Raw genomic sequence first — 27,243 nt, 5'->3', positions numbered from 1 at the left:
TCTGGAAAAAGAATATTGGAAAAAGACCAATAACATTAAAAAGAGGAAATCAAAGAAATAAATCAAGAAAAATTTCCAGTAACTAAAGGATGACTTTTCATATTTAAACTAGTAAGAACCAAAAAATTTAAAAATTAAAAAAATAAATAAACTGGTAAGAACCAGCATAATAAATTAAAATAGATTCACACCAAGGTCCATATGATTGTAAGATTTTATGATAACAGAAAGAGATGGTTCTAAAAATCTCCATAGTTGCCACATGAAGAATTGGGAATCAAGATGGCACTGGAAAAAAGAATTTAAAAAAAAAGAAGATGACACTGGAATTCTCAACAGCAACATTGAATTCTAGATGACAGTAGAATAATGTCTTCAAAAACTTGAGAATATTTTTTTTTAATCTAAGGGCATATGATTTCAGTTTAGATTTCTAATCCAGGCTAACTTCCCAATTAAGTGTGAGAGTACAATAAAGACATTTTAAAAATGCAAGGTCTTAAACATTTTACCTCCTTGTACCTTTAACAGGAAGCTCCTAAAGTGTATGCTTTCACAAAAAGAGTAATCCTGAAAGGAATAAATGGGGTCCACAGAGCAGGAAATCTATCATATGAACCAAGTGAGAATATTCAAGGATGAAGATGAAGGGAAAGCCCAAGGTGGTATCTGTGCAGCAGGATGAGAATAATAAATCTAGATTTTAGCAGGTTAGAAGGCTCTGGCAGAGTTGAAGAATATGAAATTGATAGAATGTCTACCATGTTTGAACACACTTGAACACACTGTGAAGACAATGGCATAGTTTAGAGTTAACTGGGTGAAAACTAAGTAAATAAAAAGAGGGAAGCTGGTAACACTACACAAAGAAAATTGTTAGAAAATACATGATAATGTGGTTGGAATGGGTGAAAGGGAACTAAATCTTCATCTTATTATAAAGGAAGTCCAAAAAATCAAGCAATGGCAATCATGTTATAAAGAGCTATGGGGGTCAATAATGAAAAGAATCAGCACGAGCTGAAATGTCCATTAAGGGAAGCAGTAATTAAGGCAGAAGGTGCTGCTAGTTTTTTGCCTGTTTTCTGGAACAAGACTTGTTAAACTATATGACTCTAAACTATGTGCATGTGTAACTTAGATAAAAATGAGCAAATTTAAGAATACATATACTTTATGACTTGTTAATAATGGAAAATGAGGAATTACAAGGACAGATTTGGGATTCATGAGCATTGAGGAGAAAATAAAAGCCGCCCAGTGGGGGAGCTCTGGCAGGAGAAAATCAAAATTAGAATCGTATGAACTGACACTTAGAGACAGGCATTTTGTTTTTTGTGATCACTACTGTATCATCAACGTAGAGCCTTGTACAGAGTAAGTACTCAGGAAACATTTGTTGGATGGGTGGGTGGGTAAGTAGATGGAAGGAAGAAAGGAATGGAGGGAAGGAAGGAAAGAAAGAGGGAGGGAGGGAAGCTAAAATATTAGATAATGTCTTTTGTGGAAGAAAGGCAGTCTTGTTTCTCCTGAAAAATTTAGCATTGGCCTGAACTGATAGGCTTTTAAGAGAACCCTAGCCCAGGTGAGTAGCATGCAATAGGGATACTTATTTCCCAAGGCCCTCACCAGATTTTAGAAAGAACAGCAATCCCCTTATGAATTGGGATGTACACATAGGGACTCATGCCTCTCCAGAGGAATCAAAGCATGCCCTGAATTCATTGTTCCTCCATCAGACACGATCAGTTCTGCACGTTTCCTCTGTAATATTCTTGCAATTACCTGTGTCCTTGCTTATGTCTCTGCTGTCTACCAACTGAATGCAGTGAAGCAAAACCAAAATACATTCAAGCAACAACAAATACACTACAGACTTGGCTTGGAAAACTAAATTAGTATTCTAAACAGGTATTTTCATCTAGGTGAAAAAATATAAGAAAATAATGTCTCTATCATTCTGACTTTATAGTATTATTCAGTGAATACTGCACTGCCAAGGCAGTATGCTACAAAAATTGCATTCAATCTAAAGCTCCAATGAAATGAAGTAAGGCTAGGTGCAGTGAGCACAGGAAAGTACAATGACCAGAAGATGAAAAAATAATTATCTTTCTTTTGACCTTCAGATGAAGGGACTATTCAGTAAGAATAAGAACCAGAGGAAGAGAAGCCACTGGGAAAGGTACAGTAGTAGAAAGTCAGATGATTTCAGGTTCTCACTTCCAATTTCCGGCTATATTGTGTAATTGTACACCATTCAAATATGTTGTCTAAGCCCAGTGTTGTCATCTGTTAAATAAAGTTATATCTGCACTACCCACTCCACAAAGCTGTTGTTAAGAATTCATTAAGAGACTGTAAGCAATAGCCTGACCTCTGTTTCCTACCTCTACTTGCCACACCATTTTGTTAGCTTCCTTACCTAATGAATCATCAGCTGGAATTGTCTACCAGGGTATCTCTCTCCAGGAGACAGAGAAGTAGGGAGCACAGAAACTCTACCTTTTTCTTGTATCTGTTGCATATTTGTTAATTGGCAGATGAGCCAACTGACCAATTGACCAAGTGGATATATGAACACTCTGTAATGTAAAAATGAGTGGAGTTGTATAATTATGTACCCTGAAAGTCAAACCACCATTTCTGCAATTTGATTAAAATCATGTTATTCAATCTCTATTTTCCTGATTGGATAGAGTCTATAAGCTTTACAGCTTCACTTTTGTAGATTTAAGAGGAAGGATCCGGAGAATAGTGTCTGATTGTTAACCACCCAACCTCTAGTCTTATCCTTGCCTATCTTTTAAACTTTTCAAAATGTATTTCTGTAATTGCATGTAGGGTAGAAAAATGGGGAAACCAAATGGGTCTGCATTCTTCTAACACTCTGTACTCTACTAGATCACCATTAGAATGAGTTGCCAGTATACCAGCACACTGTAGAAAGGTGAATATTTTATATTACGATGATAAAAGTGAATTCTTCATTAGAAGGTAATTTTCACAGTACCTTCTTATTACTGTCAATAAGGGTAAAGACCTTATCACTCATGAGATGCTTTTAACTCATCATGTATGATTTTAATTCATAGTATTAGAAGCCTGACGCTAGATACAAAACAGCTCAGGTGTATTTATTTGAGCTCAGAGGCCAAGTCAGAAAAATTATGTATTTTATATAGTACAGGAAGAATAAAGTATAAATGGTCATAGATTTCACTTAAAACCATAAAAAATATAATATTTAGAAAAAAGCCAAGGGAACTTAAGAAGAGGGCATCTTTTAGAGCACTGGATCTCATATTTTAGTGCCCTGAGATTCATCTTACTGAACTATAGTTGATCTGGGAGGTCTGCACGTCTAAAGAGTATCCTATACCATCCACAGGGTACTTTAGGAGTTTTCTCAGTCACTGAAAGGGACAGATGATTGAATTCTTTTGGTTGAATAAGATACTGAGATCAGAGGAAACGACTTCCTCTTGGTATGCACTAAAACAACCAGAATAGAAAACAGACTGTGAGAAATGGTGAGGAAAAATAGGGACGCTTAACCCAGAAAAAAGAGCAGCTCAGGGCATAAAAGACACTTCAATTACTTGAGTTGGAGAAGGACTGAATCTGTTCCAAGAAATACAGGTTAGCGGATTTTGGCCCAATATGAGGAAAAACTCTTTAAAAATAGGTTCTTCATGCATGAGACAGGCTAATGTCAACGTTGTCATCAGAAGAGCTCAAGGCCAGATGCTTCCTCCAGGAATCCAAGCACCAGAGCAAACAGAGATGGATAGGACAGCCCTGGGATGACTGATACCTGTGGTCTAGAACTTCCCTGATATGATCAGGTTCCATAATAAGAGTGGCCATGGCCCAGAGGTATTTGAGTGAGGTTGATGTGTGTCCCCATCGAGAGATACTAAAAACTGTCACATCAGTTAATATGTGTGGAGGGCCCAAAGATAATCCAATTGTAAAAGAAATGCAAAAAAAGTAAAATAAGTTTTCTCTCTCCTTACTACCTTTCTTCCTGTAGCTGTAGAGAGACCATATACATAAAAATGTATAAGCATATTTAACAGAAGAGAAACTAGTGTGTTTGTGGAAGTGGATCAATATCTGGAAGTGTGTTGGGGGTGGGAGAGAAGGTCACTTCTAATTTTGTATTACAGTGAGATATGGTAAAGATTTTTAAAAATCTGTTTATGGACCTATGTTAAAGGTTTTCTTGTAAGTAGCTACCTAATAGAAAAACAATTTTTTTTTTTTTTACTATTAGCACTGAGAATACTTGTTCCCAAATTCTCTTCCCATGCCCCCTCTCATTTCTGCTGCTCACTGCTTCCTGTGGAGGTGGAAGAGCTAGGATTCAAACCAGGTTTCTGGCTCCAGAATATATTCTGCTCCCTCTAATGCTAAAACTAAGAAAAGCTTCTATAACATTTGGTTTTTTTAACTAGGAATGCTTTAATGCTTTAAGGAAAGCCTTAAATGCTTTTTTCTAATACATAATGAGACACTTGAGCTTGTAATAGGTTTACTACATACAAATATCTATTACTGTCTTTTTAAAAAGCTATTCACACTTCAATACTGAATCTGGTGGGGAGAGGGTTGCACAGTGGGGGAAACAGAACACAGTGAATAAATTCAAATACTTAACATCTATTCCAAAAATGTTTCCAATCCAGATCATTCAGTGATAACATTTTTGAGACACAAGAGTATTTCAATATTACATCATGCTTCAGAGCAAGATGGTCTTATTAACAATTCATGTAGTTTAATGACCAGTCTGTGTTCAGAGTTGATTTACAATTTTTATTGTCTCATAATAGACTGTCAGAACACATTTGTTTGATTTGTCAGAGTAATTTAAAACTTTACTCAAATCGAATATCAAGAGAAAAAAAGGTGAGTGGAGTAATTTTGAAAAGTCAGACCATTATGTTAATTTAATCAGGGGGAAGGATGAAGTAGTGACTGTTGGCCTTTAGGATTATATTCCAGATGTGATTCATGTTCAAGAGATGGCACAATTGATTTATCTTCCTCCTTAGGAAGAGTGAGAATAATTCCAGGACCAATTGCAAAAATCTTGCAGATTCGTAGCTTCTACTGCACTAGTTTTAAAGAATAATCTTTAACAGTAATACCTGCTGCATCGTGATCTCTTCTTTGAGCTCCATGGTTGCTGTCATTTGGTCCAACACCTCTTTCAGCATTCAGTGATTCTGAATGTGATTAAGGACTTCTTTTTTTTCTCCTGCATTCTTATCACTGTCTTATTTATAACAGGCTATTTGATGCATGAGTTCCATAAGTTTTGGATTGAAGAGGACCCCATGGACATAATGGAATTTAATCGTGTGCGGGAGAAATTCCGCAAGAGGATCATAAAACAGCTGCAGAACCCAGACATGGCATTGTGTCCACACTTTGCTGCCTCAGAAGGTCTAATCAACATGTAGTCACCCATGCTGGTTTTAACGGATACCCCCAGAACACTGCCTCATTGTCGTGTTAGATCCCTGCTTAGGTCCCAGCTCACACACTGAATGCACAATGATTGTATGCATGCCTTTTGGTAAAGTATTTTCATCTCTTGGTCATAATTACCAGACCCTCAGATACCACTATTTCTGGAGTACCTGTCATCCAGTGACTGTTCATATTGTGGCATTATGCAGTGTTACATTTGCCTTGACACCCAGGTATGGAGAGAGTTTTCTATTTTTTTAGATTGTTTTCCTCCCCCTCGTAATTCAGCATTGAAGAATTGTATTTCTCTAGCTGTATTTTGTATGTAAGAGATTTAGCTGAATCTTGTTCTGTGAAAGCCCTTTAATTTATTGATATGTTTCATGACCACTGTTGCTAGCTCTTCGGGCCAGGTTCACGCTTGAATCTCATTCCACTAAAAGTATACTCATTCCATAAAGTATATGACTTTCAAGTAATACAGACAGACAGACACATGATAAGCCAAACCATTCCTGCAAACACAGCTGCGCTTCGTGAAAATATAATGAGGCTGACAAGAAGCAAATTTAGGTAGGTGCTGTCTTTGTTTGAAGTGTGGCAGAATTATATTGTAACTTCCCCCAGTTGCAACTGTGTCATAGTCATATGAATACCCGATTATTTTATTCCCATAATTTTACTGGCTTGGACGCCTAAATATGTTTATGATGCTTGGAGCCTCAGAAAAGAAGTATGCATACTTCAAAAGCTGCAAAAGGATTTTCACTGCCTGCCTCTTGCTGAACTCAGAGTTATGCCCTGGCACTGTTCTGATCCAAGCACCTGTGCTTGGTTTGTTTTCAATGTCAAGAGGTTATATTAAAAAACAATTTTCAAGAAAATGTGTTGCAAGAGAGGGACCTAAAATGTGTCCTTTTGTAATAGTTCTTGAAAATAATGACCTTGCCTTGTATCAGTGAAAAAGTAAATTGCTTGGAAGGGGAAAAAAAAATCAAATCATTCCAAAACTGCTAAAGATCATTTCAAAAACCATGATTTAGTTTGGAATTATGATTGTAGTCTGTTGAATAGTATTTACCATGGCATTTCATACCCATGGTATTTTATACCTTCTGACTATCAATTTTAGTATTATTAGACATTTGTGTAATCACTTGCTTATTTAAATGAAGTCTGAGTACTGCCTAACTGTCAGTTATATGAATAAATTACATGTCATTCTACTGTAACGTATAGTGAATTTCATTTTAATATTTTTGTGCTTGTATAGCTTCTGAATATGCAAATATGTGAGTGGGTAGCATGTCAAAGACAAGCTGGAGCTGCATGTAAATCACACCATCGCTCAGAGTAACCAGGTGTAGATTAGAGTGTGTCATGTCTGAGAAACTTATTTTATTTAATCTTGAGGCCTGATAGTGCTCTAATGAAAGAATAAGATCCAGCTTCTTCTTTGTAACTTCCCATAAAGCCCGGTTTGTCTACTGCCAGACACCTGATAAAGGCAGCCGTAAGCTGCCTTTTGTTTCCTCGTCCATTCTAGCTTTTCTGGGATTGTGCTTTCTGTTTCAGCTGCATACCAGGTGGCAGCATTTTGCATTGCATCTATTACAGCCCTGTGCCCTTCCACAGCATGGAGGAGGGAAGAAGTTGATTAACTCACAATGTGTATCACGAGGAATGACAGGAATATAGATTCCTCTATGGGCGAGAATGTGTGAACCTGCGAACCGGCCTGTCTTGGGAGCCCTGAGCTCCGCCACAGCTGCAGCAGCCATGTGTGCAGACAGCACTCCATAACTCAGCACAGCCCTTGTCAGCCACGTGCGTGATGTCTCTCTCTATCCACCACGGGCCCCATCACTGACATGGTTTGATAGTATGTGGCACTTACACCCACTCACGTCTCTTCTGCTCAGGTAGAGATAGTTGATGGTTACAAAGCTGGGAGTCTTCCCTCCCAGCTCCTTGCATAATTTCTCTCTGTTGTATCTTAATATGGCTGTACAATTTTAGGATGAACAAACTGCCAGCTCCTTCTAATTCTGAGTATTATTAGACTTCTTGTTCACACTTCTTTGTAAAAGATGCGTTCTACTCAGTTACATGAAGTGAAGTGAGAAAAAGAAGAGGAGAAGTTTTCAAAAGCATAAAAAAATGTGTGATGTGTTTTCCCCTTGATCATTCTTAGCTTGCTTATCCTTATTCCACTGAACAAGGGTTGACCATTTAAAATTTAAATTATGTAGCAAGCCTCTTCCAAGTTTTCCAAAACACTACTTGCTATGATAAAAACACATTCCAGTTTGCACTACAGAAAGAAAACTCTTTGAAATACCATTTTTGAAAATTATGACTTCCATTTGACTTGCTTTATCACACTTATTATTATAATACTGAAAAAATATTTTTGCCTGATAACCCATCATCTTTTCTACTTGAAACAAAACTTAAATATATACCTATCTCAAAAGGTAGGATGACCTTATAATATATCTTCCCAAGCTCAAGATACTTTTTTTTTTATTTATTTTTTATTGGTGTTCAATTTACCTAACATACAGAATAACCCCCAGTGCCCAGTCACCCATTCACTCCCACCCCCCGCCCTCCTCCCCTTCTACCACCCCTAGTTCGTTTCCCAGAGTTAGGAGTCTTTACGTTCTGTCTCCCTTTCTGATATTTCCCACACATTTCTTCTCCCTTCCCTTATATTCCCTTTCACTATTATTTATATTCCCCAAATGAATGAGAACATATAATGTTTGTCCTTCTCCGACTGACTTACTTCACTCAGCATAATACCCTCCAGTTCCATCCACGTTGAAGCAAATGGTGGGTATTTGTCATTTCTAATAGCTGAGTAATATTCCATTGTATACATAAACCACATCTTCTTTATCCATTCATCTTTCGTTGGACACCGAGGCTCCTTCCACAGTTTGGCTATCGTGGCCATTGCTGCTATAAACATCGGGGTGCAGGTGTCCCGGCGTTTCATTGCATTTGTATCAAGATACTTTTGAGAGGAAAGTAGGATACTGTTAATAATTTCTTTAGGACAACAGCGTGAATCTGGGACAGTATAGGGAAACTGAGATGCTAGGTGCCTGAGAGAGACCAAGAGACAGACATAAGTAGACTGTCTACCCACAATGCAGATAAATGCAACCTGATTTCTTCATGTCCTAGCCTCTGGCAGAAGTACATACAGGGACACAGACATTTTGATATGTAGGATACTACCCAACATTTTAAAGACCCATCAGAGGCATGAGCTTCATCTGAGAAGGTCACATGAATAGGTTGGGCTTATAGAACGTCAGCAGTGGGGAAACAAAACCCAGCAATCAAACTCTATGGCCATAAATTATCTTGATCTGTAAGCAGATGGAGCCAGATCCAAACTGAAGAAATATCAGGAGGGGATCAGAGTGGGTGAAGTGTGGGGGTCAGAGATGAGAAACAGAAGAAAAGAGGGACGGGAAAAAAAAAGTGTCATCTAGGACCACAGTTCTATCTAGGAAACTTTGAGCCACAGTGACATACTCTATCAAAGCAATGCCTCTAATTCTCCAGGGAGCTTGAAGTAACTGCTCTAATCTGGAAACAAAATGGCAGAAAAGCAGAATGAAGTGTAACATCAAGTAGTAGAATGAAAGAGATTCTGGTATAGATTCCATTTCAAGAGCTAACATTTAGTGACTACTGATGCTATGTGCCAGGACCATGCTAACCTTTATCTGCATTAGTTCACCTCCTTAACAACATACAAAGTGAAACTCTTTGCTTCTTTTTCTAGATGAACAGGCTTAGAGAATCAAATATATTGCCACAGGTTTCAAGAAAGTGAGATATCACCTCTCATAGGAAAATGTTGGTGAGGAGGCGGAGAAAGGGAACCCGGGTGCGTTGTGGGTGGGAATGCAAGCTGGTGTAGCAGCTCTGGAAAACAGTATGGAGGATCCTCAAAAAATTAAAAATAGAACTACTCTATGATCCAGCAATTCTACTTCTGAGTATTTATTCAAAGGAATTGAAAGCACTAGCTCAAAAAGATATCTGTACCCCCAAGTTCACTAGAGCATTACTTAAAATAGCCAAGACATGAAAACAACTTAAGTGTCCATCAAATGATGAATATATATATGCCATGTTTTATGTTTTATTTATTCATGTATTTTATACACACACACACACACACACACACACACACATACACACAGGAATATTATTCAGCCATAGAAAAGAAGAAACTTCTGATATTCATGACTACATGGATGGAACCTGAGAGCATTATGCTGAGTAAAATAAGTCAGACAGAAAAAGGCAAATACTTTATGATCCCACATATATGTGGAATCTAAAAAAACCTGAACTCACAGATACAGCTACATATCATGGTTGCCAGCAGGTGGGGGGAGCTGGGTGAAATGGTTGAAGGGGATCAAGAGGTACAGAAAAGAAGTAAATGGCATAGCTAGATCTTAAACCCAAGGCCTTAAGCCCTGACTTTAATCATCATGGTGTCTCCCTAAGTGGAACTATTTTCTATCGCCCAAGGTAGATTATAAACATGCATATACACTATAAACCCTCTCCCCCAACACACACACACAGTTTATAATATACATGTAAACAGTTCTTGCTCAGGTGTCTTTAGGGTAAATTCTTATGTTGCAGACCACAAATGCTGCCATATTGCCCCTCAGGACTTCCCCCTTTTTTGGTTAGAATTTCTTCCTTGAAACACAAAGAACATTTCTGACAGGACTACGAGCTCTCTCCTGATTTCTGTCTCCCCTAAGAGTCCTGGAAGCCTGCACACCACCTCCAGGCTCCCCTGTGGGAAGCTTCAGTGAGGTTCCTCAGTGGATCTGCAGAGCCCGGGCTGAAATATGCCTACACAGATGCTTAAGAGAGCGGTTAGGACAGGGTTATAAAAATAAAAACCTGGCTCGGTGCCTTCCTGTTATTTTATCTATTATGTACCCAGCACAGTGGTCTGCTTTGCAAAAGAGGCCATAGATGAAAAGTTTATCCTGAGGCACCAGTGTGACTCAGTTGAGTAAGCACCCTACTCTTGGTTTGGCTCAGGTCATGATCTCAGGGTCCCAAGATGGAGCCCCACCTCGGGCTCTGTGCTCAGCATGGAGTCTGCTAGAGGGTTTCCTTCTTCTGCCACTCCTGCTGCCTGTGTGTGCACATGCGCTCTGTGTGTCTCTCAAATAAATAAATAAATAAATAAATAAATAAATAAATAAATAAATAAAATGTTTACAGCGATGAGGTAAGTGTGGCAAAGAGAAGAGAAAGCTGAGATATAGCTTGTAAAACAAGGGCTGAAGCCCCTCCATCATACAAGGTGGATTAAGGGAGGCCCCTTAAAGACTGCCATCTACCATAACAATAGTCCAGATGAGAACTCCACAGCATCGCAAGGCTTGGGTCTTAGAATAGACTTTATTAAGGACGTTTCTAAATCAAGGGTTAGCAAGAGGAAGGAAGATATGAGTGCATCTCACATCCCATAGCACACCAGGGCCTGTATGCTATGCTAGACACCCTGCAGTCTGAGTTCAGGTGAAGAACTCCCATCCCCCTGCTGCCCTCCTTCTTTTAGGGCAAGCCTAAAAGCAACCATGGGAAACGTGGTGATCTGGCAGGATCACTCTGTAGCCAGGCAGTCTGGATTTGGTTGCCAGCTGTCCTGCCCCCTGCAAATTTGAGGTGTGTGGATTAGTTACCCTGGGGAGGAAATCTCTGGTCCTAATAGAAGATAAGCATAGAAGCAACCCCTTCTGAAGGGAAAGAAAAGAGCCTTCAGGCACAGGCAGTTTGGTCAAGCAGCCCAAAGAGAGCTTGTGAATTCTTTTTTGACAAATCTCATCATCACACACATACATTTAACATTTTAATATATTAGGAGATCCCTGGGTGGCACAGCAGTATGGCGCCTGCCTTGGGCCCAGGGCGCGATCCTGGAGACCCGGGATCGAATCCCATGTCGGGTTCCCGGTGCATGGAGCCTGCTTCTCCCTCTGCCTATGTCTCTCTCTCTCTCTCTCTCTCTCTCTCTCTCTCTCTCTCTCTGTGACTATCATAAATAAAACAATTTAAAAAAACATTTTAATATATTAGCTCTTCTATGCCAACTGTGTGGCAATTAACCAGGAAGAGGGACATCATTAGCCTCCAGCTGTATGATACTAAAAGTCACATAATCTGCTTTTGGTCAATGCTTTTATTATTTCTGCAAAGTACAGCAGAAAAAAAAAAACTGGCACTCAGAAGACCCACACTGCAGTGTACCTGCTGCTAGCCTTCCTTAGGCCAGTGACTTGCCCTCTCTGACTTTGCTTTTATCACCTGTATCTGAAAGATAATGACGGCTCCTCTCCAGAGGATTATTGTTAAGAGTAAAAATCAAATAAGCTATCATTAATTAAAGTGCTTAGGAAACTCCAAAGTACTAGTTAAACACATGTTTAATTATGGTGGGTACTTATCCATTTGTTTTTGGCTATGAGCTCAGCCTAACAGAAAATTAAGCTATAAAATTTGTCCTTGTAGCCAGTGTCTCCCATTAATTCAATTCAGCAAATATTTATTGAGAACTCACTTTGTGCCAGGCATCATGCCAAGACTGGGGATAAAATGGGAAACAAGACAGTGTCCTTGGTCTCACAGACCTCATTGTCTAAATCTAATGCCTCACTTGTCCAATGTGGTCTTTGGGCCACCAACCTGAGCACTGTTAGGGATGAATCATTGCAGCCTCTCTCCAGACCTACTGAACAAGAATCAGGTAACACTCTCCCAGTTGGTTTGTGTGCACTTCACAGTTTGACAAGAACTGCTCTAGAGGGTATTGATCTGGTCACTCTCCACTGAAACCTGACAAGACCTAAGCCTCAACTGTTAATGGTTTAGAAATAAATCAAACATTCCCTTTGTTTTCCCACAACTTACCCTGGAAAGCAAAGAAGGACTACATGTTCTGTTGTCATCTGCTCAGAAGTGCAGACAGGAGTCAACGTGGAGGAGGAGGAGGGCTGTGATGGACTGGATGTCTGTGTCCTCTCAGTACACTGTGTCCCCTTCATATGCTGCAATCCTAAACCCCACTGTAATGGTAGTAGGAGGTGGGGCCTTTGGGGAGTGATTAGGTAATCAGGCTTCCTGGATAGGAGTAGTCCTTGTAAGAAGAGACATGAGAATCTCTTTTCTCTTTCTCTCTCTCTTTCTCCCGTCTCCCTCTCCCTCTCTCTCCTGGGTTACAATGAGAGCATGGCCATTGGCAGACCAAGATGAGTGCCCTCATCAGACACTGGATCTGCTGGCACCTTGACCGTGGACTTCCCAGCTTCCGAGCTATGAGAAATAAATTGTTTAAGCCACCAGCCTCTGGTATTTCTGTTACAGCAGCCCAAACTAAGACATCAGCTTGGACACAGGAGGATGGCCTGCCCTTCTAGCCCAAACGCTTCTTAGAAGCCAAAGCTGGGACTGCACCACATGCACACTCTCACTGAAGGCCATTCTCAGAGTTTTATTCTCACTATATTTATATTGGTATCTATCAAAGGCCAGTCTCTTACATGCTGGGGAAAACAGTCTTCACATATTAGCCAAAGTCTCCCCTCACAGAACAGAAATCACCTAGCTGCAACTTAGTAACTATCCAGAGAAGTCATCTGAAGTCTGAGGCATGTGCTTCTTGGAGCAAACCCAGAAGCTTGGAAACACTAAGAGGATAAGAATCGGATAATGCAGCTCTGCTGCCCAAGTGTTCTGATTTTATTTTAGGAGAAAACAAGGAGCACACTTGTGATGAGCACCAGGTGTTGTATGGACGTGTCAAATCACTATATTGTACACTGAAATTAATACTACCTTGTATATTAACTGAAATTTAAATTAAAATTTTTTAAATAAAAATATATTAAATTTTTTTTTTTTTGCAAAGGGGCGCCTGGGTGGCTCAGTCAGTTAAGCATCCAACTCTTGATTTGGCTCATGTCAGGATCTCAGGGTAAATTCATATGTTGCAGATCTGACAGGACTACGAGATCAAGCCCTGCCTCGGGCTTTGCAGGAGGCGTAGAACCTACTTAAGATTTTCTCTTCCTCTTGCCCTCTGTCCCTCCCCACTCCTCTTTCCCTCCCTAAACAAATAAAAACTTCAAAAACCTTTTTAAAAAGCGAGAGAACCAAACATTTGTAGAATAAGGGAGAACTACTCTTAAATAAACTAAAGAACTCACCTGACTTAAAACAGTCTGAATCATTTCTCATGATCTAGAACAAAACTGGCAAATTGAAACCAATTTAAATGGTTTTAATTTTCCTATAGCCAACTATAAGAAATCTATTTATTTTTTCATTTTTTATTTTTTATTTCTTTAAGAAATCTATTTAAATGTCCCTATGGAACTGCTATGTTTGGGGTTGCATTTATCCTTACAATAAGCCACATAGCTAATTTCCTGGCTGGGTCTTTTCCTTGCTTATACTCATGTTCCTGACTCTATTTAAATATAAAATGAATTAACATGTATGAATGTGCTACACAAATGTGAGGGTTTCTCTTTTTTAAAAATTATTACTATTTGCAGAGGATACATGGATCATCTAAACAGGATTCAACTAAAATGCCATTAACTTACTGTGGGTTTATTTTTTTATGGATTAATACATTAATTTTGTTTACTTTCCTAGCTTCTGAAAACATTTTTAAATCAAATTTCTTAAAATAACTATACATCTTACCACATGCAGTTAAAAGAGATGATATGGGACACCTGGGTGGCTTAGCAGTTGAGCGTCTGCCTTCAGCTCAGGGCGTGATCCCCGGGTGCCAGGATCGAGTCCTAAATCAGGCTCCCTGCATGGAGCCTGCTTCTTCCTCTGCCTGTGTCTCTGCCTCTCTCTCTCTCTCTCTCTCTCTCTCTCATGAATAAATAAATAAATCTTAAAAAAAAAAGAAATGATATGGAAAGATCCCATACACCCTTCATCCATTTCCCCCAACTGTAGCACCTTGCATAACTATAGCACAATATCACAACCAGGAAATTAACATTGATACAATCACCCTCAATCCATCAGTGTTATATGTACCAATTTATGTAAGTTTTGTTCTATGAAGTTTTATCCTGTGTGTACATCTGTGTAATTGACACCGCAATGAATATTTAGAATATTTCAATCACCATAATGATGCAACCTTTTATAAGTACACCCATCCTCCTCCCCAACCCGTCTCTAAGCTCTGACAACCACTACTTTGTTTTCCATCTCTATCATCTAGTCATTTCAATAATGTTTTATAAATGGAATCATACATTATGTAACCTTTTTTGATTAGCTTTTCATTCAGCATAATTCCCTTAGGATTCATCCAAATTTTTTGATATGTCAAAAGTTTATTCCTTTCTATTGCTGAGTAGTATTCCATGGACTAATCATGTCACAGTTTAACCATATATCTGTTGAAGCATATTTGAAATGTTTCTAGTTTTTGGCTATTATAAATAAAAGGTTCTCTGAATACTCGTTTGCATATTTTTATGTGAAAATAATCCCCATCACTTATTTCACCAATCCTCTCACCCACCTCCCCTCTGGTAACCATCAGCTGGTTCTCTATAGTTAAGAGTCTGTTTCTTCTGAATGGGGAATTAGAGAGAAAGACAAACCATGAGAGACTCCTAACTCTGGGAAACAAAGGGTTGCGGAAGGGGAGAGGGGATGGGGTGGCTGGGTGATGGGCACTGAGGAGGGCACTTGATGGGATGAGCACTGGGTGTTATACTATATGGTGGCAAATTGAATTTAAATTTTTTAAAAGAGTAAAAAAAAGAGCCTGTTTCTTGGTTTGTATCTCTCTTTTCCTTTGCTCATTTGTTTTGTTTCTTAAATTCCACATATAAGTGAAATCATATTGGATTTGTCTTTTTCTGACTAACTTATCTCGCTTAGCATTATACTCTCCATCCATGTTGTTGCAAATGGTGAGATTTCATTCCTTTTTATGGCTATTATTGCATTATACACACACACACACACACACACTATATATATATATATATATATATATATATATATATATTCTTTACCCATTCATCTATCAATAGACACAAGAGATTGCAATGCATATTTAGTTTCTTTTTTTTAAGATTTTATTTATTTATTCACAAGAGACACAGAGAGATAGAGGCAGAGACACAGGCAGAGGGAGAAGCAGGCTCCATGCAGGGAGCCCAATGTGGGACTCGATCCCAGGTCCACAGGATCACACCCTGGTGTGAAGGCGGCGCCAAATCACTGAGCCACCAGGGATGCCTCACATTTAGTTTCTTAAGAAAGACCCAAATTAATTTCCAGAGGAGCTGAATCATTGTACATAAAAGTTGAGCAGGAATTTTCTAGATACAGCAGAGACTGCCAGAAATTCACCAATATCTGACTGACCCATCTCTCATAGTGATTGAAACCCCTAATTGTGGCTACTCAAAAGTAAAGACTTATATTCCCTGTCTTCCCTTGCAGCTAGGTATGATCACTTGACTAATTCTGGCTAATATTATATAAGTAGGAGTTTTGTGGGAAGCTTCTAAGAACATTACACTAAAGAAATGTAAAACGCACCCTCTGCCCCTTTACTTATTTCTCAGTTCATCCTGCTGCTATAAACTAGATGTGACACTTGCCATCTTGAACCATAAATACCAGAGGTGCATTCTAGGGATGTCAGAGTGGTAAGCTGGAAGTAGCCTAAGTCCTTGAGGACCCCAGCAAGCCCACTAGCCCTGGACTGTCTTGTCCAGACTTTTATGTGAAAGTAAAATAAACTATGTGTCTTAGGCTGTTCTTTATCTAAGTCCCTGTTATTTGTAACTGGACTGAATCCTTACTAATATATCAGGTAGCACAAAGCACAGAGACATACATGACCCAACCAGGAAACACCAGGAGCTCAGAACAGTGTGTGCACAGAGTACTCCTTGGTACCTAACTAGAAATGAAGCAGGAACCAAAGACAAAGGCAAGGCCCAGTCATGAAGGGCGTGGTGTAGCAGGTCTGCTCATTTACAGGAACACAGAGCTCTTATTCAAAAGCTTGCCTAAAAGGTCTAGGAATACTCATGCATCCAGATAGGTTTTCCCACAAACCACTGAGGGGAGGCTTGGCCGTGGCAATAGGCTGGAGCCCTCCTTGAGGCTTCTGCCTCCCAAGAATCTGCTGGGCAGCTCAGCCTCCTGGCTTCACTGCTGCTTTGGCAGCTGACACTGCAGCTGTAGGTGCAGACATTATGGCAAATAATTTAGAGCCCCCTGGTCACCAGGTCTCTCCAGTAACACTGCTTGTAGCTATGGTATCATCAAAAATGCTGAAGAAGACAGTACCTTCAGGCTCTGGCCCAAACTCCTCTCCTCCACTGGAGAGGTCTCAGGACCAGATGGGATTTCAGACACATTTCTACCTCTCCACGCTTCTTCTGGGGCTAAAGCACAAAATTCCGTCCCTCACCCTCACAATCCTAATACACACACACACTTTCTCACTCTCCTGCATGAACCACACACACACATGCACAGAGATAAACATGGCAACTCTAGGACTATCACAGAGCTGTGATATGGTCAGATTTACATTTAAGAACTTCTCTTTGCTTGTTGCATGGAAAATGGTTTGGAAGGCAGCAAGCAGGGAAAATAGCAAATTAAACTGTGATGCCCAAGCAAGAAATTCTGAGGGCCTAAACCAAAGCAGAGACTGGGAGGATGCTTTTGAGGATCGCCTCCCTGCAGAGAGGAGGGGAAATATGGGAGTAGCACAGAACAAGTAAAATCAACAGCATGTGGTGACTGGTAGATATAGGGATGAGGATGGGTAGGAGCATATGGAGACTTCTGGGACAGAATAACAAGTTATTAACACTAAAGCCATTAGAAATAGCTACCAATCGCTGGCCACCAACTCCACACTACACAACTCAGTCTAGTGCTCTATACTCATCGTCTCTTAATTCTCAGACTCACTCCGTGGGATACAGTTTTAATCCACAGTTTACAAATAAGAAAACCAAGGTGAGGAAAACTTGAGTGTCTTGCTCAAAGCTTCCCAGCTAGAAGTCAACAAGGATATGCCTCAAACCCCATTCTCCAGCTCAATGAAGGTCTCTATGACACAACTCTGTGCTATGTCCCCCAGTTCAGCACTCAGATTCTATATTTTTCAGAAAAGGAACTGAACAAAAATATACCAAATTGGCTACCTTTGGGTGGTAGAAGCTGTTTTTATTTTATACACATCTATGTGTTGCAGATTTTCTTTCATGCATTCATAATCTAAAGAAAGTAATAAATGTTTTTATTTAAAAAAATAATACAACATTGAGAAAAAAGAATAGCCTCAGAAATCTAAATGTACACACACACTCTTTGGCAGGAAAGATGAAAGGGTCTTAAATCACAGGCCCAGGTTGCCAAGGAAGTGAAAGCCCAAGCCTGACAAATATTCCCTGTCAGATGGCAGGCCCCTGGGCTGGTGCTGGCCAGGACCCTCCTTTCACAAAGCCATTGCCTTGAGAGATTCTCATTATCTCACTGGCTCTGAGACTACTAGTTTGTTGGGTTTTTCTCTTTTAAAAAAATGTTGTCACTAATAATTTCAGGTACTGAAGCAAAAATTCCAGACAGCACATCCTCTGCCAACACTTCGTAAGTCTCTGAATAATGGCACCATGAATATTTATGTCTTGTTATTATCACGACTACAAGGAATGACAGTTTCAGCACAAGTGACCATATTCGTCTTCATCTCACTGCTTGACCCTGAATAGTCTTTGCTTCTCCCACTCAGCAGCACCATATACCCCCCCTGCGGACCTGCATATGGTCCTGTTACACAGGTGGAACACTCTTCACAGAAACGTTCAGTTTTCCTTTACTGTACAACCAGAGGGCTAGGAAACTGATTCAGAATAGCTTAAGCTAAGGGAATTTTTGGTAGGATATCAGGTAGCCAACACAATAGATAGGAGGCTAAACAACCAGGCCCATAAAAACCCATGGAAAGTCTCAGTAGGAATTGCGGGAAAGGAACAGTGTGGTAAACAACTGTGGTGAAAGAGTAACACCCAACCCTAATTCAGCTGAAGCTGGCTCAAATTCTAAGTCCTCACGATGTGTCTTATTGGCCAATCTTAGTTACTTGCATCATTCCAACCCTCTATCCCTAGGGCCAGGAGAAGGAGGATCTGAGTCCTTCATCTTCTATTATGGGAAATGGTTTCCAAAGATTTTCTTGTCTCTAAGATTACACAGTGGAGGAGAATTATTTCCCCACAAGAAAACTGGAGTACCATTAGGATTGCGGGGGTCATGCATGTTGGAAGCATAATAATTATCTAGTCTACTACATGTATTAAGAGAGCAAGGAGAGTTGATATTGAATTACCACTCCTTATATCATCAAACAGGTTAGTGTTCCAAGGCGAGAAAGACATTTGATTATTTTCACAGTGTCAAAAAAGAGTCTTCATTACTGTTGGGATATTTGAAACATTTCTGGAAAATGGTAATGCCAAAAGACCATTCTTTTTCATTATATGTTTGGAGATGAATATATATATATCTCCCTCATCCTCAGCATTGACCGGAGAGTTGGCTTGGTTTTTCTCTCCTCTTCCAGCTCTTTGGAGGAGAGCTGATTCTTGGACCAAAGTTAAAGTGAATGAAATCCTCCAGAAATTATATTTTTTTTTGCTGTATATAGAGGCGGGGTGGGGGAGGTGGAGAGAGAGAGAGAGATGGAGAATTTTTAGACATGGAAGAAATGTTAGAGATTACAGAATTTCTTCATTTTATAGATGAGAAAACTAAGATCCAATGATGTTCTGGGGTGCCTGGCTGGCTCAGTCAGTGGAGGGTACAACTCTGATCTTGCAGTTGTGGGCTCGAGCCCTGGGTTGGGTATAGAGATACTTAAAAATCAATCAATCAATCTTAAAAAAAAAACAACCAACCCCCCCCCCCCCCCACCGCAAACCCAAGGACATTCTGTGGCTTATCCAGGGTCAAGCAGAAATAAAACTCATATTTCCTGAGGTCAACTCTGCTTTTACTGTTCTAGCACAAAAACAATGAGAAAATTTTTCCAGATTTCTTTATGGTTTACAACATGATTCAGATCCTTTAGTAAACTGAGCTTCTAAATTCCAGGGATTATATTCTTCCCATTTCATGGGAAACTCTGGATTGGTTTCTCTCCTTCAAGTTTCCTGCACCCCAGGGCCATCTCCCTAATCTGGTTGTATGTCCCTCTGCTCCTGCATGTTGCCTGTGTGCACTTGGTCATAGCACAAGGATCATTATTCTCTCATTTCATGAGCTGGCTTCTCCTGTCCCCAGCTCCTTTATCTTTGCCTCAAGATCTAGACATCTGCATCACTTAATAGTATATCAAAAAATGTGTGAACTGAAACTTGTATGTCGATTGGTTTGATTTGCAAATTACCTGTGTTAACAACTTACTTCTTCCTTTCAGTACTCTTGGCCCTGCTCTCCAGGATCTCAGGCTGCTACTCTGCTTAGTGTGGCAACCTACTCAGGCTACAGCCATGTGTCCATCTCTTTCCTGCTGTCTTCCTGACCAACAGAAGTAGCCCATTAGTATACTGGGTTTTGTTGCTTTTTTTAACTTTGATAATCACATTATTGGGCATAAATGTAGCTATACTTGTGAGCAAAGCATGATGTATAAACTTGTTGAATCACTATGTGGTATACCTAAACTAACCTAACATTGTGTGTCAACTATACCCAAATTAAAAAAATTCTAAAAATTGAATTCCAAAAAAATAATAAATTTCAGTTTATTCATTTATGCACTATGTAACAAGCTAGCTGTTTTAATATGTATGGCTTCAGTTTCTTCATTCGTAAAATAAGTATAAAAGAAATAGCCACATCATTGAATTGTTATGAGGATTCGATGAGTTACATTGCCTGAGAAATTAAGTAATAAAGAGAATGAGAATAATGTCTGGCACCTGGTAAATGCTATATGATTGTTTGCTATTGCCATTATGTACTGAGTACTGTCAAACAATTCTTTATGCTTATCACAACATATCAAGTAGGCACAGTCATATTTTCATATACAAGGAAACTGAGGCTCAGAAAGGGTGAAAACTTGCCTTGGGTCCCACACTCAGTAACAATGGCAGAGTCAGTTTCATGCTTATATCTGACTAACTTCTACTGCCTGTCTCAACTCAAGTTTATCTCCTCCCAAAAGCCATCATTTTCCATGATGATGAGCTATTGCTTTCATAAGCAGTAGAATTTAATTTTTATAAAATGGTGACCTTGGGGATATAATGGATGGGACTAAAGATTGACATTTATTAGTGAACTTACGTCCATCTCTTTCTCTTCCTAGACATACCCCTACAACCAGTCACATTCCAAGTTCCCTCTGATCTTTTTGTGACTGTGCAAAAGGTGAAATTAATCATTTTCTAAAGCTTAATAGTGCAACTTTCTAGCAGAAGAGTAACTTCCATTTGGGCCATTTAGTATTTAGTTATTCCACTGTGGAAAAATTTGCCATAAACTCTCCAAAACAAGATGGTGCTTCAATTAAGTATCTGGCCTCTGGGATGATTTATACTTTTTTCTAATATAAGTTTTAATTGAAGTATAATACAGTAATGTATAAAACATGGCTTTTAACCTATGTATAACCAGTGTAATCACCACTCATATTAAGAAAGGGAGTATCACCAGCTCTCCAGAGGGCTCCTTCATGCTCCCTTTAATCAATCACCTCCATAAAGGGAACTACTATGGTGCACATTTCTATCAACAATGATTATTAGTTTGCCTGTTTTTGAACTTAATATAAATGGAATTATAGGAAATGGACTCTATCGTATTTGGCCTCTTTAATTCATGGTTATGTACATGAGATTTATGTGTGTTGTTTCATACTCCAATACTTTATTATGTTGCAGTGCCAAATAATAGTCCATTGTTTGAATTTTATAATTTACCTATGCTACAATTCATGAACACTTTGATTGTTTTCTATTTTGGTCTATTAGGAAGAGTACTGTAATAAACATTCCCATGCAAGTCTTTTGTTATATACATACATTCCTGATGTACATTCAGTGAAACTGCTGAATCATAAAACTAACATACTGTTATGCCCAAAATCTCGAATCCGAGAAGCCGCCAAGGAGCCGACACCGATGCAAACACACGAGGGTTTATTTACAAGCTGGAGTCTGGGTCCAAGTCCCTGCTCCACTGCGAAGCAGGGACTTGGACCCCGAGACTAAGAGACTTAGCAACTTTATAGGGCCAGTGGCCAATGGGATACGCAGAAAGTTGCACAGTCATGTGGTCCGCTGATCCGGATTTCCGATTAGGGTGTGTCCTGGTCATTGACTAGGGCGGGGCAGTGCCCTAAGTAAGAAGCAGGTCAGCTCAAGGCAGGTGCAGCCCAAAATAGAGTCAGTCCTGCTCTGCTTGTCCAGGGGTAGGGGATTTTGTTCAATTTCCTGGGTCCCACATTACCCCCCTTTTCAGAGGATCCTATGCAGGACCCAATCATGGGTCCAAGTTGCTCTCAGAGTGAGCCAGGAGAATGATTATACCAGGATTTTCGCCAACCTTGTTGCTGTTCTCGCTCTTATTTACAGTTAAGGCAGCACATACCCTCCCCCTTTGTTGTACATACAGCTTTCTCAATGTTCCAAAGTGATTCTGTTAACTTCAAAATGGCTACATTAATTTTAAATCATAATAGCAGTATATGAAAATTGCGGTTGCTCTACATCCTCACAAACATTTGGTATTATTACATTGGTTTGTTTTATTTTAAACCATTTTGGCAGGTACACATATCATTTTTGCTTTAATTTAGATTTCCCTGATAATTAATGAAATTAACTATTTTTATATTTGTTTATTGGCCATCTGAATATTTTTTGTGAAATTCCTGTTCCATACTTATACTCATTTAAAAAAAAATAGCTGCCCAATTTCTCTTATTGATTGACATAATATCTTTCTATAGTCCATGAATCTTATATCAGATATACATATTGAAAACTTCTTTCACTCAGTGGTTTATCTTCTTACTCTCCTAAAGGAAACTTTTAAGAAAATGTGTTTTATATTGTAATGAGGTCCAATTTATCAAACTTTTTTGTTTGTTTACATGTGATACTATTTTTTTATTGATGTATAGTTAATAAACAATGCTACATGAGTTTCAGACGTATGACATGGCGATTCAACATCTCTATACATTATGCTTTGCTCACTGCAAGTATAGGTACCACCTGTCACCATACAGTGCTGTTAAAATACTATTGATTATATTCCCTATTCTGTGCCTTTCATCCCCACGACTTACTCTTTCCACAAACAGAAGCTTGTATCTCATACTGCTCTTCACCCATTTTGCCCATCCTCCTCCTCCCTTCCCAGTGGCAACCAACAATTTGTTCTCTATTTGCAGAAAGTTCTCCCCAGCTGAACAGAAACACCTTCCAGATCATTCCTCCCTGACTCCCAGTTCCCATTCCCCACACTCCACCCCCTAAATCAGGACTTAAGAATTCCTACATGAATTATCTCTGTGGTTCCAAACAGTTCCCTTTCTACAACTTTCCTCCATCAATATACTCTACTATTCCTTGTGAAACTCACCTTCCAAGTGATATCTATGATCACATCTTCTCTTGCACAAAAACTTCCTTGATCCCTCACAACCTATATTTCTTTAATATAAGAAATAACTTTTAGACAGTATTTCACCCTCAAGGCATTTGGAACAACCATAGACAAGGCTCTTCTTAAAATGATGGAAATTTTATATAGACAAGAAATGCAGAGGCCACTTAAGCTAATTTATAGGCCTACACATTTAGACTCAAACCCTTAAATCTCTATGAAAATGAATTGGTGGGTACAGAGAGGAGAAGTGGTCTTGATCACTAGATAGAGTGAACTAATAATGTTGGAGGTTCTGTTTAAACTTATAGTCTTGAACTATTGCATTAGTCACCTCAAAGGCATCTTACCTTCAATCTCTCCTCCCTCCAAACTTTGTATCATACCACTACCAGAGATATCCTTCTAAAACCCAAATCTCAAGAAGTTAAAAACAGAGCTAACCTACAACCCAGCAATTGCACTACAAGGTATTTACGCCAAAGATACAAATGTAGTGATCCAAAGGGGCACCTGCACTCCAATGTTCATAGCAGCAATGTCCAATTGTAGACATTCCAAACTGTGGAAAAAGCCAAGATGTCCATTGAATGAAGAATGGATGAAGATATGGTCTACGAATGCCTGGGTGGCTCAGCAGTTGAGTGTCTGCCTCTGGCCCAGGGCGTGATCCCTGGATCCAGGATTGAGTCCCACATCAGGCTCCTTGCCGGGAGCCTGCTTCTCCCTCTGCCTGTGTCTCTGCCTCTCCCTCTCTCTGTGTCTCTCATGAATAAATAAATAAAATCTTTAAAAAAAAATAAGAAGATGTGGTATATATATATATATATATATAATAGAATATTACCCAGCCATAGGATGAATACCTACCATTTACATTGATGTGGATGGAACTGGAGGTATTATGCTGAGTAAAAGAAGTCAATCAGAAAAGACAATTATATGGTTTCATTCATATGTGGAATAAAAGAAATAGCACAGAGAATCATAGGAGAAAGGAGGGAAAACTGAATGGGAAGTTACCAGACAGAGAAATAAACCATGACAAATCTTAACTGTAGGAAACAAACTGAGGGCTGCTGGAGGGGAAGTGTATGGGGCCTAGGGTAATTGTGTAATAGGCATTAAGGGGGCATATGATGTGATGAGCACAGTGTATTATATGCAACTGATGAGTTATTGAACACTACATCTGAAACTAATGATTTACTATATGTCAGCTAATTGAATCTAAATTTTAAGAAATGAAAAAAAAATTTTTGTTTAATAAAACCCAAATCCATGTCATGCCTTTGAGAGCTTCCCATTTTTACAAAATATTGTCCATATTTGGTATTCAGATGGTGATAATCTCTGGTATGTGATCTTACTGCAGGAGATTGAGTACTAACATGTTCATAAGTCTTCACCCCTCCCTGTATCCCCACCCTTTGCAGTTTGACTTTGCAGTTCTCCCCATCAAAGGGTGGAGTCAATTTCCCCACCCTTTGAATTTAGGCTGGACTGTGACTAACTTTGGCCAACAGAAAATGGCAAAAATGGCAGAGTACCAATTCCAAGCCGAGATCTCAAGAGGCCCTGCCTACTTCCACTCACCTTGAAACCCTGCCACTGCCAAAGTGAATAAATCCAGGCTAGCCTAATAAATGATTACAGGCCCAATCACCTTGATTCACCAGCCAACCACCACCCATGTGGATAAGGCCATCCTAGGCAAGGAAGCCCCTAGGCTACCCATCAGGTCACCACAGACTTGTAACCAAGCCCATCTGAAGTCAGCCAAGTCTGGCCAGATCAGCAAAACCCCCCAACTGGCCTGTATGCTCATGAACAATAATAAATTCTGATTGCTTAAACTACTACATTTATGGTAATTTATTACACAGCAATAGCTTATGGTGACTTATTACACAGCATGGTTGAGATGCCAACCTACTTTTCAGTTTCTCCTTCCGCCCCTACCTTGTACTGTGATATTCCTTCATGCCAAAGTACTTGAAATTCCCTATCTCACAATTATATCTCACTGCTTTTATTATCCTGCACCCACTGCTAAAAGGCCCCTTTCCTCTCTCCTATATTATGAAAATCTCATCATTCAAGATCAAGCTCAAGCATTGTTCTCTTACCATGAGATATTTACTGAGGCTAGGTACTAAGGTTTCGAACCTGAACACTAAACCAGCTCACAGCTGAGGAAAGGCTAATGTCACTTTTTACTTCTTTCCACTCCCTGACTCCCTTCAGTAAACTTAAGGCACCCTTATTCCTTAGTCACAGTACTCACTGCTCACAGTGTGATGCCAACCATAATGACGGTACCTAACTTAAAGAAATCTCACTGATAATAGATGAGATTATGAAGGCAAAACCCTTAGCACGGTGTGTGAAACAGTAAGTGGAAAATAAATGTTAGCTGTTGTTATTTTTAGTTAACACAGACTCTTATCTCTCTACTTGACTGCATGTAAGTTTCTTAGGAGCAGAAACTGAGCCAAATTCATCTTCAAATTCATTCAGCCCAAAGTGTATATGTGCCTGGCACATAAAAACCACCCACCAGATGTTTGTTGACCGCTGTCACCAGATCTGCCAGAAAGGAGCAAAGCCAGTAACTGCGGAGCTGGTCAGCAGCCCTGGGGCTTTCGTGTTATACTGGGGCGCCCTCTGCTGTTTATAGATCTGTTCACACATCTAGGTAGAGGGAATTCAAGTAGCTAGAAGTTTCCAGAATGGCTCATTCCAGGCAAAGGATCTGTCTCCTTAACTAGGTGGTACTGCTTTCCCTCGCCAGTGCTATACGAGGTGTGTGTGTTGGGGGGGTGGGGGTGGTCATCCATTTTACAGCTGCAATCACCCATGTCATTTGTTTTTTGAAAAAGCAAAATGTTTGGGCTCAGGTTTTGGGTTTTTTTTTTTTTTTTTAAAGACTTATTCATTTATTGTAGAGAAAATGAAAGAGAGAGAGAGAGAAAAAGCATGCAGGAAGGAGAGAGGGAGAGACATTTCCAAGCAGACTCCTTGCCGAGCATGCAGCTGGACACAGGGCTTGACCTTACAACCATGAGATCCTGACCTGAGCCAAAACCAAGAGACAGATGCTTAACTGACTTCAGCAACAACCAGGCACCCAGGTTCAGGTTTTTGTTTTTTGTTTTTGTTTTTAAGATTTTATTTCTTTATTCATGAGAAACAGAGAGAGAGGCAGAGACATAGGCAGAGAGAGTAGCAGGCTCCCCTTGGGGAACCCGATATGGGACTCAATCCCAAGACCCTGGAATCAACCCTTGAGCCACCCAGGTGCCCCTTGGGCTCAGGTTTTATATCTTGTTTAGAACATAAATAGGCCCTCCGTAAGTAATAATGGAATAATAAAAAGAGGTGGTGGGGTAGATGGAAGAACAGCTCATAGGACTCCATGCCCTGCCATGTCTGAAAATCCTCTGGAGAGAGAGAGAGAGAAAACACATAGGATGCACACTGAGATTTTAGCTAAAAACACCTGGATGTAGAAGCACCTCAACTGAGAGAATAGACAAATTCTGAGGAATGCCCATGTAAAGCACACTTTTAATAAATCATATCATATGTCATGATGAGCCATGTAACTATAAAGAAAATGTTTAAACAGAAGGGATAAAACAGCTATAATTAATCTTGCAGCAAATTATTTAAGATATCATATTTGCCTGAAAAGAGTGTATGATCTATACATCAGCAGATACTGTTTGGACAGTGTGGTGACAAGGGAGATGCATTGGCAGTTATGTACCTCTTTTTACTTAAGAGAAACCATATTCAAAGAAAGCTGCTCTGAGGGCACCTGGGTGGCTCAGTGGTTGTACCTCTGCCTTTGGCCCAGGACGTGATCCTGGGGTCCTGGGATCCAGTCCCACATCAGGCTCTCTGCATGGAGCCTGCTTCTCCCTCTGCCTGTGTCTCTGCTTCTCTCTGTGTGTCTCTCATGAATAAATAAATAAAATCTAAAAAATAAAAAAG

At 39.6% G+C, this 27,243-nt stretch overlaps 1 protein-coding gene across 10 annotated transcripts in view; it reads left to right on the top strand.

Moving 5' to 3' along the window:
• Positions 1-6,713, top strand: part of ELMOD1 (ELMO domain containing 1) — a 68,125-nt gene extending 61,412 nt beyond the window's left edge. For 4 of the 10 annotated variants that reach the window (XM_038536305.1, XM_038536298.1, XM_038536304.1 and 1 more), the window contains one exon: positions 5,299-6,713. In XM_038536305.1, the coding sequence (XP_038392233.1) occupies positions 5,299-5,471 (173 nt within the window). In that variant the 3' untranslated portion in view covers positions 5,472-6,713. Of the gene's footprint in view, positions 1-2,129; positions 2,186-5,298 lie in introns of all 10 variants that reach the window. The other 6 variants (XM_038536299.1, XM_038536300.1, XM_038536302.1 and 3 more) reach the window with 3 other exon arrangements.
• Positions 6,714-27,243: the final 20,530 nt, after the last annotated feature.

Source organism: Canis lupus, chromosome 5, assembly GCF_011100685.1.
Source record: "Canis lupus familiaris isolate Mischka breed German Shepherd chromosome 5, alternate assembly UU_Cfam_GSD_1.0, whole genome shotgun sequence".
In the NCBI taxonomy this organism is placed as follows: Eukaryota; Metazoa; Chordata; class Mammalia; order Carnivora; family Canidae; genus Canis; species Canis lupus.
The sequence above is the reverse complement of the archived record's forward strand: the minus strand, read 5'-3'. Positions and strand labels throughout refer to the sequence as shown.